General features: G+C 44.6%; 1 protein-coding gene across 3 annotated transcripts in view; it reads right to left on the reverse strand.

Moving 5' to 3' along the window:
- The window catches only part of Lgr5 (leucine rich repeat containing G protein-coupled receptor 5), a 121,460-nt gene extending 108,238 nt beyond the window's left edge, over positions 1-13,222 (reverse strand). For all 3 annotated transcript variants that reach the window (XM_055626180.1, XM_055626181.1, XM_055626179.1), the window contains exon 1: positions 12,789-13,222. In XM_055626180.1, coding sequence (XP_055482155.1) covers positions 12,789-13,000 — 212 coding nt within the window. In that variant the 5' untranslated portion in view covers positions 13,001-13,222. The remainder of the gene's footprint in view (positions 1-12,788) is intronic.
- Positions 13,223-13,756: the final 534 nt, after the last annotated feature.

Genomic DNA, 13,756 nt, shown 5'->3' on the forward strand with positions numbered 1-13,756 from the left:
AAGGAGGCAATGTGGTGTGAGCACTGTAGCATGAGCAACAAAAACAATAGCATCTAGCATCTCCAGCAGTGGCTCTCAACCTTCCTAACGCTGAGACCCTTTAACGCGCTTCCGCACGCTGTGGCGACCCTCAACCATGAAGTTATTTCGTTGCTACTTCACAAATGTAACCTCCCTACTGTTATGAATAGTAGAGTAAATCTATGCAGGACATCTGATATGCGACGACCCCCGGGTTGAGCACCGCCGGTTTAAAGGCCGCTTCAGCGTGAGGTGCCGAACACGGTGCTTCCTGTGAGCTAGTTTGCCGGCCTTCACAACCGCCCTCTCAGGCAGATGCTACTAGACCCAGTTTTCTAAAGAAAGAGCGAGACACAAGGTAACTTGCCGAAGTCACTTAACATAGTCCTGCGGTCATCCTCAAGAAATCGTCTGATCTCCTAGGTGGGAACCATGAAAATGACTTGACTGTTGTTGGGAAGTGAGAAGCTTGGGAGTGAGTGTATGGACAACTTTTGAGTGTCTTTTTCTCTCTGTTTTGGGAGTTTAACAGTTTTAGAGGAAAGAACCTGTTTGCCAGCCTGGCATAAGGTACAAAACAAAAACAAAAAACAAAAAGGAAAGAAAGAAAGAAAAGGAAAGAAAAAAAGAAAAAGATAAAGCCACCTTATATCTTAAGTATGGACAAAGCCTAAGTTTTATGTAGAGTTTGGGGCAGCAGTTCTCTACCTGTGGGAAACTCACAGGGGCCACCCTCGACCACCAGAAAACACAGACATTTACATTACAATTTGTAACAGTAGCAAAATTATAGTTATAAAGTAGCAATGAAAAAAAATTTATGGTGGGGGGTCACCACAACGTGAGGAACCGTATTAAAATGTGGCAGCTTTGGGAGGGTTGAGAACCACTGGTTTAGGGGAACAGAGCCTGGCTTCCCAGTGGAAAGCAGTGCCCTTTCTCCTAGGTATGCCCAAGCCGTGTCCTCTCTGAAGCGGCCCAGGCCCAGGCATGCAGGAGCAAGGAAGTAGATTTCAAATATAGTTTCTAATATCATGCAGGTCTGATGAGGCCGGCAGAGGAGGGGGCACCTGCTGCTGGAAACACAGGATCTCACAGTTTCCAAGAGCAGTGAGTACCACAGCCCACCCATGGCCACCCAGACAAGCATCACGGTTGGTTAAAGGCAAAGAAAGGTGGGCCAGTGAGGGTTGTGGTTCCTGTTGGCAAGGCAAGGTGAAACGGGTCCGCACTGACAGACTTGAATGATATCAGTGAGTTCTGGGGCCAAACGTGAGAAGACCCGATAGAGATGCAAAGTCATTGTTAAGGGAGAAAGAGAATAGATAGAAAGCATTTGGTTAAGGTAAGGTCACAAGATGTGCGGTGAATGACAACAAACACATTTAGCTCTTGTGAACACTCAGTTTGGATAGATGTGCTCTTTAGACTAAGTTTGAGTGATTTTTGTATGTTTATTTTGTTTTGCTGTATATATACGTTTGTTTGTTTTCCTTTGGTTTTTGGTTTTTCAAGACAGGTTTTCTCTGGGTGGCCTTGGCTGTCTTAGACTCACTTTGCAGACCACACTGGCCTCGGATGCACAGGGATTCACCTGCCTCTGCCTCCCTAAGTGCTGAGATTATAGACACAGATTTATTATTATTATCATTTATTACAATTATTCAACTTGTATCCTGATGTGGCCCACTCCCTTGTCTCCTCCCAATCCCACCCTCCCTTCCTCTTCTTCACCTATGCCCATGCCCTAGTCCACTGATAGGGGAGGTCCTTCTCCCCTTCTATTTGACCCTAGCCTATCAGCTCTCATCAGGACTGGTTGCATTGTCTTCCACTGTGGCCTGGCAAGGCTGCACCCCCCCACCCCCAGGGGGATGTGATCAGAGAGCTCATTCCAGAGAAAGCCCCTGCTCCCCTTACTAGGGAACCCACTTGGATATTGAGTCTATGGGCTACATCTGAGCTGTTTTTTTATTTTTTTATTTCCATTTTTAATTTTAATTAATTACATTTTATTTACTTTGTATGCCTCCCCATGGACCCTTCCCTCTTCCCTTCGCAATCCTACCCCCCTTCTCCACACATGCCCCTCCCCAAATCCACTGATAGGGGAGGTCTTCCTCTCCTTCCTTCTGATCCTAGTCTATCAGGTCTCATCAGGAGTAGCTGTACTATCTTCCTCTGTGGCCTGGTAAGGTTGCTCCCCCCTCAGAGGGAGGTGATCAAAGAGCAGGCCAATCAGTTCATGTCAGAGACTGGGATTTTAGCTCATCTCCATGCATTGTCATTGGTTGGAGTATCAGTCTCTGCAGGGCCCCCAGGGATCAGTTTTTTTTTTTCTCTGTTGGTCTCCTTTCGGAGCTCCTGTCCCCTCCAGATCTTTCTATCTCCCCCTTCTTTCATAAAATTCCATGCACTCTGCCCAAAGTTTGGCCATGAGTCTCAGCCTCTGTTTCAATACCTCGATCAGTAAAGTCTTTCAGAGGCCATCTGTGGTAGGCTCCTATCCTGTTCCCTGTCTTCTGCTTCCAATTTCTATCACGCTTCCAATTTCTATCAATTTCTATTTCTGAATGAGGATTGAGGCACAGATTTTTTTAAACATCTTATAGAGATACTTTAGGTGCTTCTACCATCAACCGAGATAAAATGATGTTAAAATCCAGGCACATGCTTAGACACATATCATAGGATGTAAGCAACGTGGTACTTAGCATCACCTAGGATACTAAGAGTTCAGATTTCATTTGAAAAGTGGAACAAAGAGGTCAAGAAGGGGAGCACTGGGGGCCGGTTTTCAGGAGACCTGGGTTCTGGGTCTATCTTCACCAGCTGTATGTTCTAGAAAGCATGATTTGCTTCTTCTGAACACAGATTTTGTTGCTATCAAACGACATTGCTGGATTCTCTGGCTGTCTATATCCTTCCTATTCTAAACTCCAGGGGTCAACATGGATTTTGCTTCAGGGAAATCCTCTACAGGCCATTCCTGCAATTTAAATTCAATCTACTTGGGTACAGAGAGTAGTGTCCTAACAACCGTGACCACATTTCCCCCTCTACACTATATGACTTGACTTTGTCTACACAGCTTTGTCAGCCTGGTAATTTGTGGATAAAATATTTTCTTAAGTATTTTTAAATTTTGAAGTTTTAAATTTCAAACTTAAAAAAATTTAACTGAAATTTAAATTTTAAGTAGTTATGTGTTTATTTATTTGGGAGGGAGGGACCAGGCAGTATGGCTGAGTTTTCTCCTTCCTCTATATGGGTTCTAGGGATGAAGTTCAGGGGTCAGGTTTCATGGCAAGCAACTTACCTAGCCGAGCCATCTTGCCACCCCCCTCCCTTTTAGTTCTTTATAGAATCTTTCATAAGCATAGCTAGCTGTTACTTCAAGCTTTGCATTGTTTTTTTCCTAAATAATTAGCATATATCTACCAACATGAGCTGTCTCTTCCTAACGTATTTTTTGCCCTGGGATATTTCTACAGTTAAATGCAAACAAGGCTTCAAATTACTATGTCATAGTCATTTGGGACTAGCCTTTATCCACCTAGCACTTCTCACAGTGGTTAAGACCCTGGGGAGGTGGATGTTTTGCTAGAAGGCCAGCAGCTGTAAGATAGAAGGGGGGTACTTGCTCTTAATCGTATTGCTAAAACTTTTGAGTTTTCCAAAAAGAGATATGCTTACACATCCTGGGAGAATCGGGCTTAACTGGGATTTCCTTTTGCTATCTGAGCTTGAAGACTGAAGAAAGAACGTGAACTTTTTCCTGTGTTCTGTTGCACAGAGTCCCAGAGAATAACAGCTGCTCACACACAGGATGTGGAAGATGTGAGGTCACTTGAGGGAGAATGATGGGTGAAGCTTCACCAAGGTAGAATCATAGACCCCAATTTTGCACTTAGAGTTGAAACTCTGATCCTAACGAGTTTTCTCTCTGCACTTACAGTCTGAAGGCCAGGGGTGGAGGACAAATGTCACAGGTAAGGAAGATGCAGTCTTCTTGTCCTCCTCTGTCACCATCCATAACGAAGGGACATAATGAAGCCACCCAAGGACATCTCTCTGGTGAAATCTGCTCAGGCAGAGAATCTCAGTTCTGTCAGCTTTCATAGCTTATTTCCTTAGCTAGCCCTTTTTCCTCTCTTACCATCTTTCAGTCAGCTTTTTCCTGTGGGGCACTTGTAGAGGAGACCTGTTGCCAACTGCAGGCAAGTTGGCTCAGGGATCCTGTAGGACAGGAACTATGAAGAAAAAAATGAAGATTTCTTGTCTCAGACTTTACTAGATGACTCCAAGTTCATTCTAAAAATTAATCGCACACTGTGAAGTAGAGGTTTACTGTGATGCCTATACATGAAAGAGGACTGAGGAATGTGCTTCTTGCCACAGAAACTTTTATTTGGCTTTCATAATCAAATATCCTTTACTGCCTCTATATACAGAAACAGGACAGTTATTTTTGTGTCTGTAGAGTTAAAGATCAATTATTATATAACAGGATTCTTTCAAGCAAACGTCTCATAAGAAAATTTATTACCTAAAAATTTCAAGCACCATGTGGTGTTTTGTGTGTTGAACCAATAAACTCATTAAAATAACATTGAGTAAACCCAAACACAACACAATGAAAAGTCTTAACACAGCCCACACTAACCAACCAACTTTCAAATAATATCTTTGTTATGTTCTAAGGTTAAAAATTCAGCAAATTCTTTATATTTTTTCCACTTGAGATCATGAGTGGTTTTCTACTTTCCTGAGAAATACACTTCTGTGGCTTTTTGATCAAAGCAAATAGACATCCCTGCCCCATTTAACCAAGGTTTTTTTGGGGGGTGGGGTGGGGTGGGGTTGGGAAGACAAAAATTTATATACAGCTTTATTTTAATGTAAAAATTCTCAAGGTCTCTGTTCAGTGTAGACTTTAGAAAGATGTGTTCATAATGTTACTCACCACAAACGTGGGTGTGTTTAAGCATGTGTATATGTGTGTGTGTTGGGAGGAAAGGATGGAAGCGGGGGGGGGTACAAAGGAATTTGGCTGCAAAATTGAGTAATAGTTTGCAACACTTGGATTCCAGTTGTGAAAGATGAGCAACAGTGGGGAAAGGCTGGGCTAACAAGGATCCACTTGAGAGAAGCTTAATCTTGGCTGGCAGGCTGATGGGGAGGTCAGCTCGGAGCACGCCTTCTCAGCTGGAGTTAGGCTCCCTGTGCCAGGACAACTGTCTTCTGCATTTCAGCTTCTGAACTGAATTGCAGGTTCCTTCAGACAGACAGCACCTCCGTCTCTCCTCTAAAAGGGTTGTCCCTTCATGGCCATGCCCTGTCAATGTCCGTATGTATCATTTCCGCCAAGTGAGTAGCACAAAGGGCAGTGCTTCTTATTGGTATGTTAGGGGGTGTGTATTGTGGGCATGAGATCACTTTCCTCCCTTGGGGTCACAGTCCTTGTCTGCAGATGGAGCACAATTTCTTCTGAAGGCAAGGGGGAATAAAACAGAAAGGCACAGATGAGAAGTGAGATACTTGGAAATTAGTAATCGCTATATGGTTATAAATAATCAATGTTTAATGTTAATTACAGATTTAGGGTACAGGAGAAGCATTCTAAGAGACTCTGTCCAATGTATCATAAAGTTACCAAACAGAAGCATTTGTTTGATGGGGGGGGGGGGTTATACTGATTCTAATTCATAGGGAGCTTTTTCACTTATTGGTTTTTCATGTTGATGTCATAATTACAAATTATTAATGTATGTCAAGGTTTGAAACAGTAAATGAATTGAAAGCCTAAGGAAGCTAAAGATGCTTCAGGAAAAGCTCTTGGTCTTAAGGAGGAGGTTCTTTCTGATTTAACAGGATTCTAGCTGGTTCGCAAGACCACATCACATTGGTCTTCTTGTTTAGTTGTGTAATTACACCTTTGCAATCTATGGTAGAGAAACAGTTCTCTCTTCTGACTCATATAAATCCATCACAGCACTGTTGTCACAACCGTTCATCTCACTTATTTTGAAGATAAAAATTTCATCCGTTGAGAAGATTCCTAATGCTCACCTGAGAAGTAATCTCAAAGAAATGCAGCAATTTTATTCAACATATGGGTCCAGCCACAAAAACAAGAGAACATGTGGCTCTTGCCTGGAAGCCTAGTTCCTCTTCAGTGGACCAGGGTTCTCCACGATCTTAAACTACTGCAGCTTACTCTGACTAGGAGACAAGAAAAATTCTTCTGAAGTAGCACCTACTAAGTGCATAACAGTGGCCCTAAAATATGCACCAGAATGATCCTTTTTGGGGGAAAACAAAAAACTGCAATTTGCTCTGCAAATTCTTGAAGGGACTGAAAAAAAAAAGCTCTCTGATATGAGAGCTTTATTAATTTTCTTCCTGGGATAAAATGTGTGCACATTCACCATGAGATATAACTAGAGATTAAAAGTTGATTTTCTTGTATTGTTGAGAAAATGGCCTTGATGGTAACTACCATATTCCTGAGATAAATTTACAGGCCTTCGTATTGTGAACAATCAAATCTGCTATGGTCTATGTACGTCAGGTGTTCATCACAGTATCCAGCACTTAGGAGGGTTGGGTAGCTTTCAATAATTTTTATTAAAACAATAAAGTAATTTGGATACGATCATTCTCCTGTGTTTTAAAATAAATAATTTGTTGCATCATGTAAGCTGACTCTAATTTAATTGTATTTCAAATAGGACTGGGCAGTCGTCACACACACTTGTATTTTATTCTCCTTGTCTGATCCGTTTTCACCACTGGGATCCCAGCAGCCAATGCAGCCAATCATGTTAAGTTCAGCCCTGCAAATATTTGTTGAACACTGATTCAAAGCCAAGCACTGATGTGAGCCTTGGATGTGAAGTAGAAAAATTCCCTTCCCTACAAGAACTTCCAGCCAAATAAGGAGTATATACCGAAGGGAAGAAGTCATGCAATTGCATTCTGGAGTGTTCCCCCTTGGCTAAAGGGGTATGTTTTTGCCATCATAGGTTGGTTCCTTGGTGTACACTCAGAGTATGTTTCAGTATCTTCCACTCCAGGTATTCACGTTAAGGATAAAGTATACGGGCATACTGTACTTCTGAAGGGCAAGTATCTTTTAAACAATCCTCCACTAACATTAACATCAGGGAGTCTTTTAGCGCGCTCACAAATGCTATTCCATTTCAGAAATCAAACAGCTCTTGCTCTTTCTTCTACTTTCAAGTAAGGCATCAACCACTGGCTCAACCAATGGAACAGAAAAGCTAACTGGGAGAGATGGGAGAAAAAAAATTAAGAAAGGACCCACTTCCTGCCACGTAACTTATGGATAACAAAATTAATATTGAATTCTGAAAATTAGTAACAAGTTCAACATTGTAACTCGTAGACTCCTTTTTTCCACAGCTACTGGTGAAATGGGGCATTCAGTTAGTGCAAATAACGTTAAACAAAATAGTGAATTGATGCGGACAGACCTAGGAATCAAAGAGGGTTGCAGGGGGCGGGACACACAGGAAGAGGTGACCAATGAAGTTCTTCTAAATTTACCAAACAGCAACAGCATGAGATCGGCAGCTTGTTTTGTGTCTTCTGAAATTCTCCACTGTGGCGTTAGTTGCTTGTCTGAATCATCTCCCCGCTACAAAAGAAGGCTCTACAAGGGGAATATTACAGTGGGCATGAGGAGATTGAAAGCTGGCAGGAATTTGCCTCCTTCTGAAGACTGCAATTCATCAGGCATATCAATTGGAGAGGAGAGGAGATGTTTTTCATGGAAATGTGGCATGACATTTAGTTTTATTCTAAATTTGTGCAAAGACATGGTCAAAATGAAACTGAACAAAATTGGTGTAGAAATCACTACAGCCTTTTGTTCATGTCCTGTGGCATGTGATTTGGGATAACCAGATCTGGATTTGTTAAAATTACCTAAGGACTTGGATTTGATAGAATAGGAAGTATTTTATTAAGGTAAATGAAAATTAGGTATCAGCTTGAAGACTATCAATATCCTGTGACATATTGAACTTTGGTGGTTTCATGGGATCGCTTACTCAGTGCTGCTTTTTTACCTTTGGTACTTCTATGCTTTGGAAACTAAAAAGTGATCAATGAGCTCATATGTAAAAACTGAGTCATGAGAAGCCATGGGCAAAATTTGTGTTTCTGAAGCCCCTAGGCATATTCAAGGGTGAATGGTGCCACTGAGATCTTATTTCTTCATTCATATCTCCTAACACTTATGATGCCTCGCCTTCAGTTCTCTTTTAGTTAGAAGAAAATGTAGACAGAAAAAAGGAGAGAGCCTGAAGATCATGTTATTCTCTGCGCACATTCATCGAAACTTCGCAAACTCTATTGCATACACATTGGGCATACTCTGTTTGTTCCAAATTTATGTAATTAAATTGTCTGACTCACCATTTAAAAACTATTTAGACTAATTTAGCCAATTAACATCAATAGTTGCTCCCATAACAAAATCTCTGCTGGACTCCCAACCACCAGTCCTGGGGAAGATAGAACTTCATCACAGTGCAGAAAAGTTGTAGATAGTCTATTTTAAACTACATGTAAACAGTGCATGTGCCAAAACAAATGTACACATTTTGCAATTGATCTAAATTGTAAGGCATACGCATTAAGCTTTGTGGAGCCATTTCTAAAGGACAAACATTTTCTTTTGCTTAAAATGCTTGTCTTTGTCTGAAGAGAACCAGAAATGTTCAATTTTTGAAGACGATTCTAAAACTTTTTAAATTTAGTTTTGAAACTGCCTCTTAAGTGTTTAAAACTTGTAAAAAGTCTAGAGCCATATATAATAGAGCTGAGATTTTCTGACTAGTTCTTAGTAATACCAGTTTTATTAATTACATGTAGAGTTAACTTTTGTTTCAAAATACCATAGGGAGAAGCCACCAAATTATATAAAATATAAAGGTTCTTTTGATTCACTTTTTCATACAGCGTATGTTCACTAGTGGATGAAACACTCACGCTGTTCAGCCTCAATAAGGAAAAGCTCGGTTTTCATTTAAAAGCAGCCAGTGTGGACTAGTAAGGAAAAGGAACGGACTGTATTAGACTGCTTGCTGAGCTTTAGTTTTCTGCCAGGGTGCCCTGCTAACTGGATGAAGAACACAGCAACTAGCACGTGGAAGTTTGCTTTTTGTGACCCTGTTTGAAAAACCGCCGCACGGGACGGTCTAAAATGACACCACATGAGAAGGTGAGATGCCGGCCCACTTTGCTCTCTCTCACTGAACCCTGGTGAGGCGAACTAACCATTGTACACAACGACCGTCTACTTTATGCTTTAACGTCCGTGGGTGCCTAATTTTCTGCAGAGAGAACCTTGTTGGCCCTTAAGCAACGGGAGTGAATAAGGGCTGAATAGATAGAGAAGGAGGGAGAGAAAAGAGCTGAAGGAGAAACATTTCAGTTCCCAGTGATGGTCAGTCGTCCAGCTACAGGTTACTGGGGAAGAATGCAGACTTCACGTGACTGTAGAGGCTGTGTTTGGATTTACAGTCCCAGGGGAGAGAGGCTATAAAATGGTGCATAAATTGTTCTTGCCTTGTCTGAAGAGGGATAGGAAATCTTTACCTGTAATGCTTATTAGCCAGCTATCAGATTGTGGCTAATCTACCTGGCAAGTGTTTACAGCTGGAACTTGCTATCCAGTTTGTTTAAAGGAAACAAAACACTTGTTCTTTTACTTTAGAGGGCCTGGAAGATAACATTTAGACCAAACGAATGGTGATACCCTACTGCAAACAGTAAAAGACAGTCTTCTAGGCCAATCACCTGCATATCTTGTCATACTTAATTACTGTCTACCCACCAGGACAGTGAGATCATAATTTCAATGCTCCTTTCAAATGTTTCAAAAATTCTCCCTCCTGTATACCAAAACAAGAATCAAAAAGCCACACTTATTTACTTGAAATATGAGTATATAAAAATTCCCTTTTTATACTGGTTTTTAACCTGTGGGTTGCAACCCCTTCAGCAAACCCCTATCTCCCAAAGAATTAGCATTGCGATTCATAACAGTGTCAAAATTACGGCTATGAAATATCAGTGAAAATAATTTTATGGTTGGAGGTTACCACAACATGAAGAACTGTGTGTTAAAGGGTGGCGGCTAGAAGGTTGAGGACCACTGGGTTAGGACTTGACAGCCAAGGCAGAAATGCTCAGGTAATACTAGGGGGAACCAAAAGAGGGCATCATTTACTCCTAGGTCTGTACAGAGAAACCCCTTGAGTTGTCAAACAGAAAATTCAAATCTTCAACCCAGGGTGAAGGGCATGCCACGGCTGCTGCTGGAATTTTGTGCTCTGAAGAAAGAAAGAAAGAAAGAAAGAAAGAAAGAAAGAAAGAAAGAAAGAAAGAAAGAAAGAAAGAAAGAAAGAAGGAAGGAAGGAATGGAGGAAAGGAAGAAAGAAAGGAAGAAAGGAAGAGCAAGGAAACAAACAGGAAATCATATTATGAAGGACAGGCAGGTTCTTCACAGTTTAGGACATGAGGGGTGAGACAAGTCTACCACTTTTTACAGACACTTAGAGTTCAGTGTTTCCACAGGCACCGAGAAGCCCTTTTCTGTAGACACGGTGTACAGAGTGTCGTCAAATAGTGTGAGAACACGACCACAATCCCCTTCGAATCGAATCTTAACTCTTCTAGGGGTTGTAGACTGTGCGCAACAGAGAGCAGTCGCAGCAACTTCTGAGATGTGAAGGAAGGATGCAATTACATACATTTGAGGAATATGGGAAATAGCATTAAAAAAAAAAGAATGTTAAGCTTTTAGTAACATAAGCCCAACAAATGTTCATTCCTTCACGTGGGAGAAGAGAAGTAAACCTGACCCTTCATCGAGTTGTTTGCATATTTTATACTATGTTATATGTTTGCAACATGTATGAGGGGCTGCTCATTGCTCTTTTCTATAGCAAAATTTCCGTAGGGTTAGGGGAAAGAATAGTACAGTCTCTAGAAGAGAAATCCTCAAACCGATCTCAGAAACAACTGGAGAACACGCTATCCTGGAATCACCGAGGTTAGCGGTTAAACTAGGGAGGCTGGGGGAAGGGAGGCGTGCTGAACCCTGTGGTAAGACAGCTGCTCGGAAGGAAATGTAAATTTTGAGAATGATTGTTTCCCAGAGCAGAATTCCATCCCTAAAATATATATATATATATATATATATATATATATATATATATATATATATATATATATATATATATATATATTATCACACGTAATGAGTTCAGTTGATGGGAAACCTGGCCGGGGAAAATTTTTATATTCTACTAAGGTAAAGAAAAGTGACCTGCACAGTTTCACGGAACACGGAGGTGCCTGCAGTCCACCAGCACGGAAACCTAGGAGGCTGATCGCTTTTCTTGAGACGCAGGATCAGAACAGGTTGAACGATGTTTTCTGTTGCTCATTGTCTCCAGAAAAGCCCTCGCTGCCTATCAGGGAACATTGTGCAAGCCTCCTGTTTCATTCCTCAAAACTACTAACCAGAGGGGAAAAAAACCGAACTCACAAACATTTCAGGCAGCCCCGGCCAAGGTACATCAGAGAAAGCCGAAACTGGGAATACACGGTTATTGGATGGGCTCAACGAAATGTCTTGATTTAAAAATTTAAAGACCACAATTTTTTTAGGAGATCACGTTAACCCAAGGTGGCCTCTAGCGGGGTTTCTGGGCCCCAAGGAACCGAGCTGCAGATCAGGAGGGGGGAGCTGGGAGGAGTACTTATCTTGGTCCCACAGAGCTGGGCTGCTTCTGAGTCACGTCATCTCCCCCACCACCTGTTACCCTCCTGCCTGGGCGTCTCAGAGACCACATTCTAAAGGAGCCGCAGCCTGGTTTCCACGGTCGGGGATTTGGATGCAGTAGCCGGGGCAGAAAGGCTGGGAGGATTCCCAAGGGCGACAGAAAGCCCCGGGTCCCCCTTTGGATGTCTGCGGCGCCCCTGTTTACCCGCCCGGCTGCCTTCAGCCCACTTCCCTTTGCTGCCGCGGGGGAGGAGATGGTTAAAGATTACAATGAGGCCGCCGGCACTTCAAAGGGCGGCTCGGCCAGCCAAAGGTAAAGATAACGTTCTGGCAGCTCTAATCGGGGTTTGTGGTTGCCACATTTTAATCACTTTGTTTTTTGAAAAAAAAAAAAAAAAGAAAAGAAAAGAAAAAAGAAAAGAAAAAGATTTCATCACACTCCAGTGCTGGGCATGCAGAGCAGAACCTTCCCCCCTCCCCTCCCGAGGGCTTGGGGAAGTTGGGTTTGTCTTGCAGGGAAAGTTTTACAGTCCAGACGCAGAGGTCGCGGCTGAGAGCAGTAGGGCACGCTGCCCTTGGGTTCCAGGTTCCTGAGCACAACACCCCCCCCCCCGCACACAAATGCCCACATTAGTGGGGACTGGTCCTGCTACCTGCCAGGTGCTGCCCCGGGAAGCTGCCTGCGCAGCAGCTCTTTGCCTGGGGTGCGCTAGAAGCTGCTTCTCCTGGGGTGCAGAGTGCCAGGCGCGGCTCCGTCAGACACGTGCCTCTCTCTGGAGGCCGAAACAGGTCTGGTTAGGATGCCCTTGGCACACTCGCCCGCCCCCTCCAGAGCATGCTTGCGCTCGGGGGGGGGGACCCCCAGCCTTGGCTCCAGAGCCTCCCCCCCCCGCTCCCCACTTCTTTAGTTCCCTTCCCACAGTGAGGCGGGGGGCGCACTTACAGGTAGGAGGTGAAGACGCTGAGGTTGGAGGGAAGCTCCGAGAGCCCCAGGTCGGAGCAGTCCACCCTGAGCAGCATCCTGCCGTCCAGCTCGCACTGACAGCGTGACGGGCAGCCCAGCGGCATCGCGTCCGGGCTCGGCGGGCTGCCGGCGGCCACCATCTGCAGCAGCGCGGGCAGGGACAGGAGCACGCGGACGCGGGAGGTGTCCATGGTGCCCGAGGCTGGGAGCAGCGAGCCGGGAGCCTGTAGAGGGCAGCTGCGGGGCTGATGCAGACGCGCTCCGGGTTCTTCTCCACCGGCTTCTTCTGCGGCTCAGCGGGAGTCTGCAAACCACCCCCCAGAGGACGCCTGCAGCCGGGCGGGCGTCTGCCGGGGTGTAGCTCCGTGAGGACGGCGCAGGGAGCCGCGGCCACGCCGGCCTCGGGGGGCCCCTCGCTGCGGTCGCCGCAGTGGCGGTGAGCGCGGTCGCTGCTGCAGGCGGCCCGAGCTGTGTGCAGCAGCATCTCCGCTCGCACGCTCCTTTTTTAAAGCGCTCCAGCCAAATTGCGCGCCCAGTGACGTCAGCGCAGCCCTGCTCTCCAGGCACCCCCCCGAGCCCGGCCTCGCTTTCCTTCCTCCCTCCCACCACCCTCTCCCTTCCTCAGACCCGGCTGCCAGGCTGGCAGCGTGAGGGGCTTGGCGAGGGCTGGGGGGTTCTCCTAGGGGTGGGTTCTAGAATTAGCGTCACGGGCCGGCAGGGGACCCTCCCCCACCTGCACCTACCCTCTGCGGTTCCTGGGTACCCGCGAATGAGATGTGAGAGCTGGGGGGGGGTGCGGTGGGGGCGGGGGGCGCTGCTTCAGAACGTAAGCAGACACTTCGGGACCGAAAGACTGATAACGCAGGCTTCCAAGTCCACGGCAGATAACCGAGGCGATGCATGCAGTGCTTTTAAAAGGGACCAAAATCTAATCGGAAAGATAGGCA

Source organism: Psammomys obesus, unplaced genomic scaffold (assembly GCF_907164565.1).
Source record: "Psammomys obesus unplaced genomic scaffold, mPsaObe1.curated_primary_1811, whole genome shotgun sequence".
Lineage (NCBI taxonomy): Eukaryota > Metazoa > Chordata > Mammalia > Rodentia > Muridae > Psammomys > Psammomys obesus.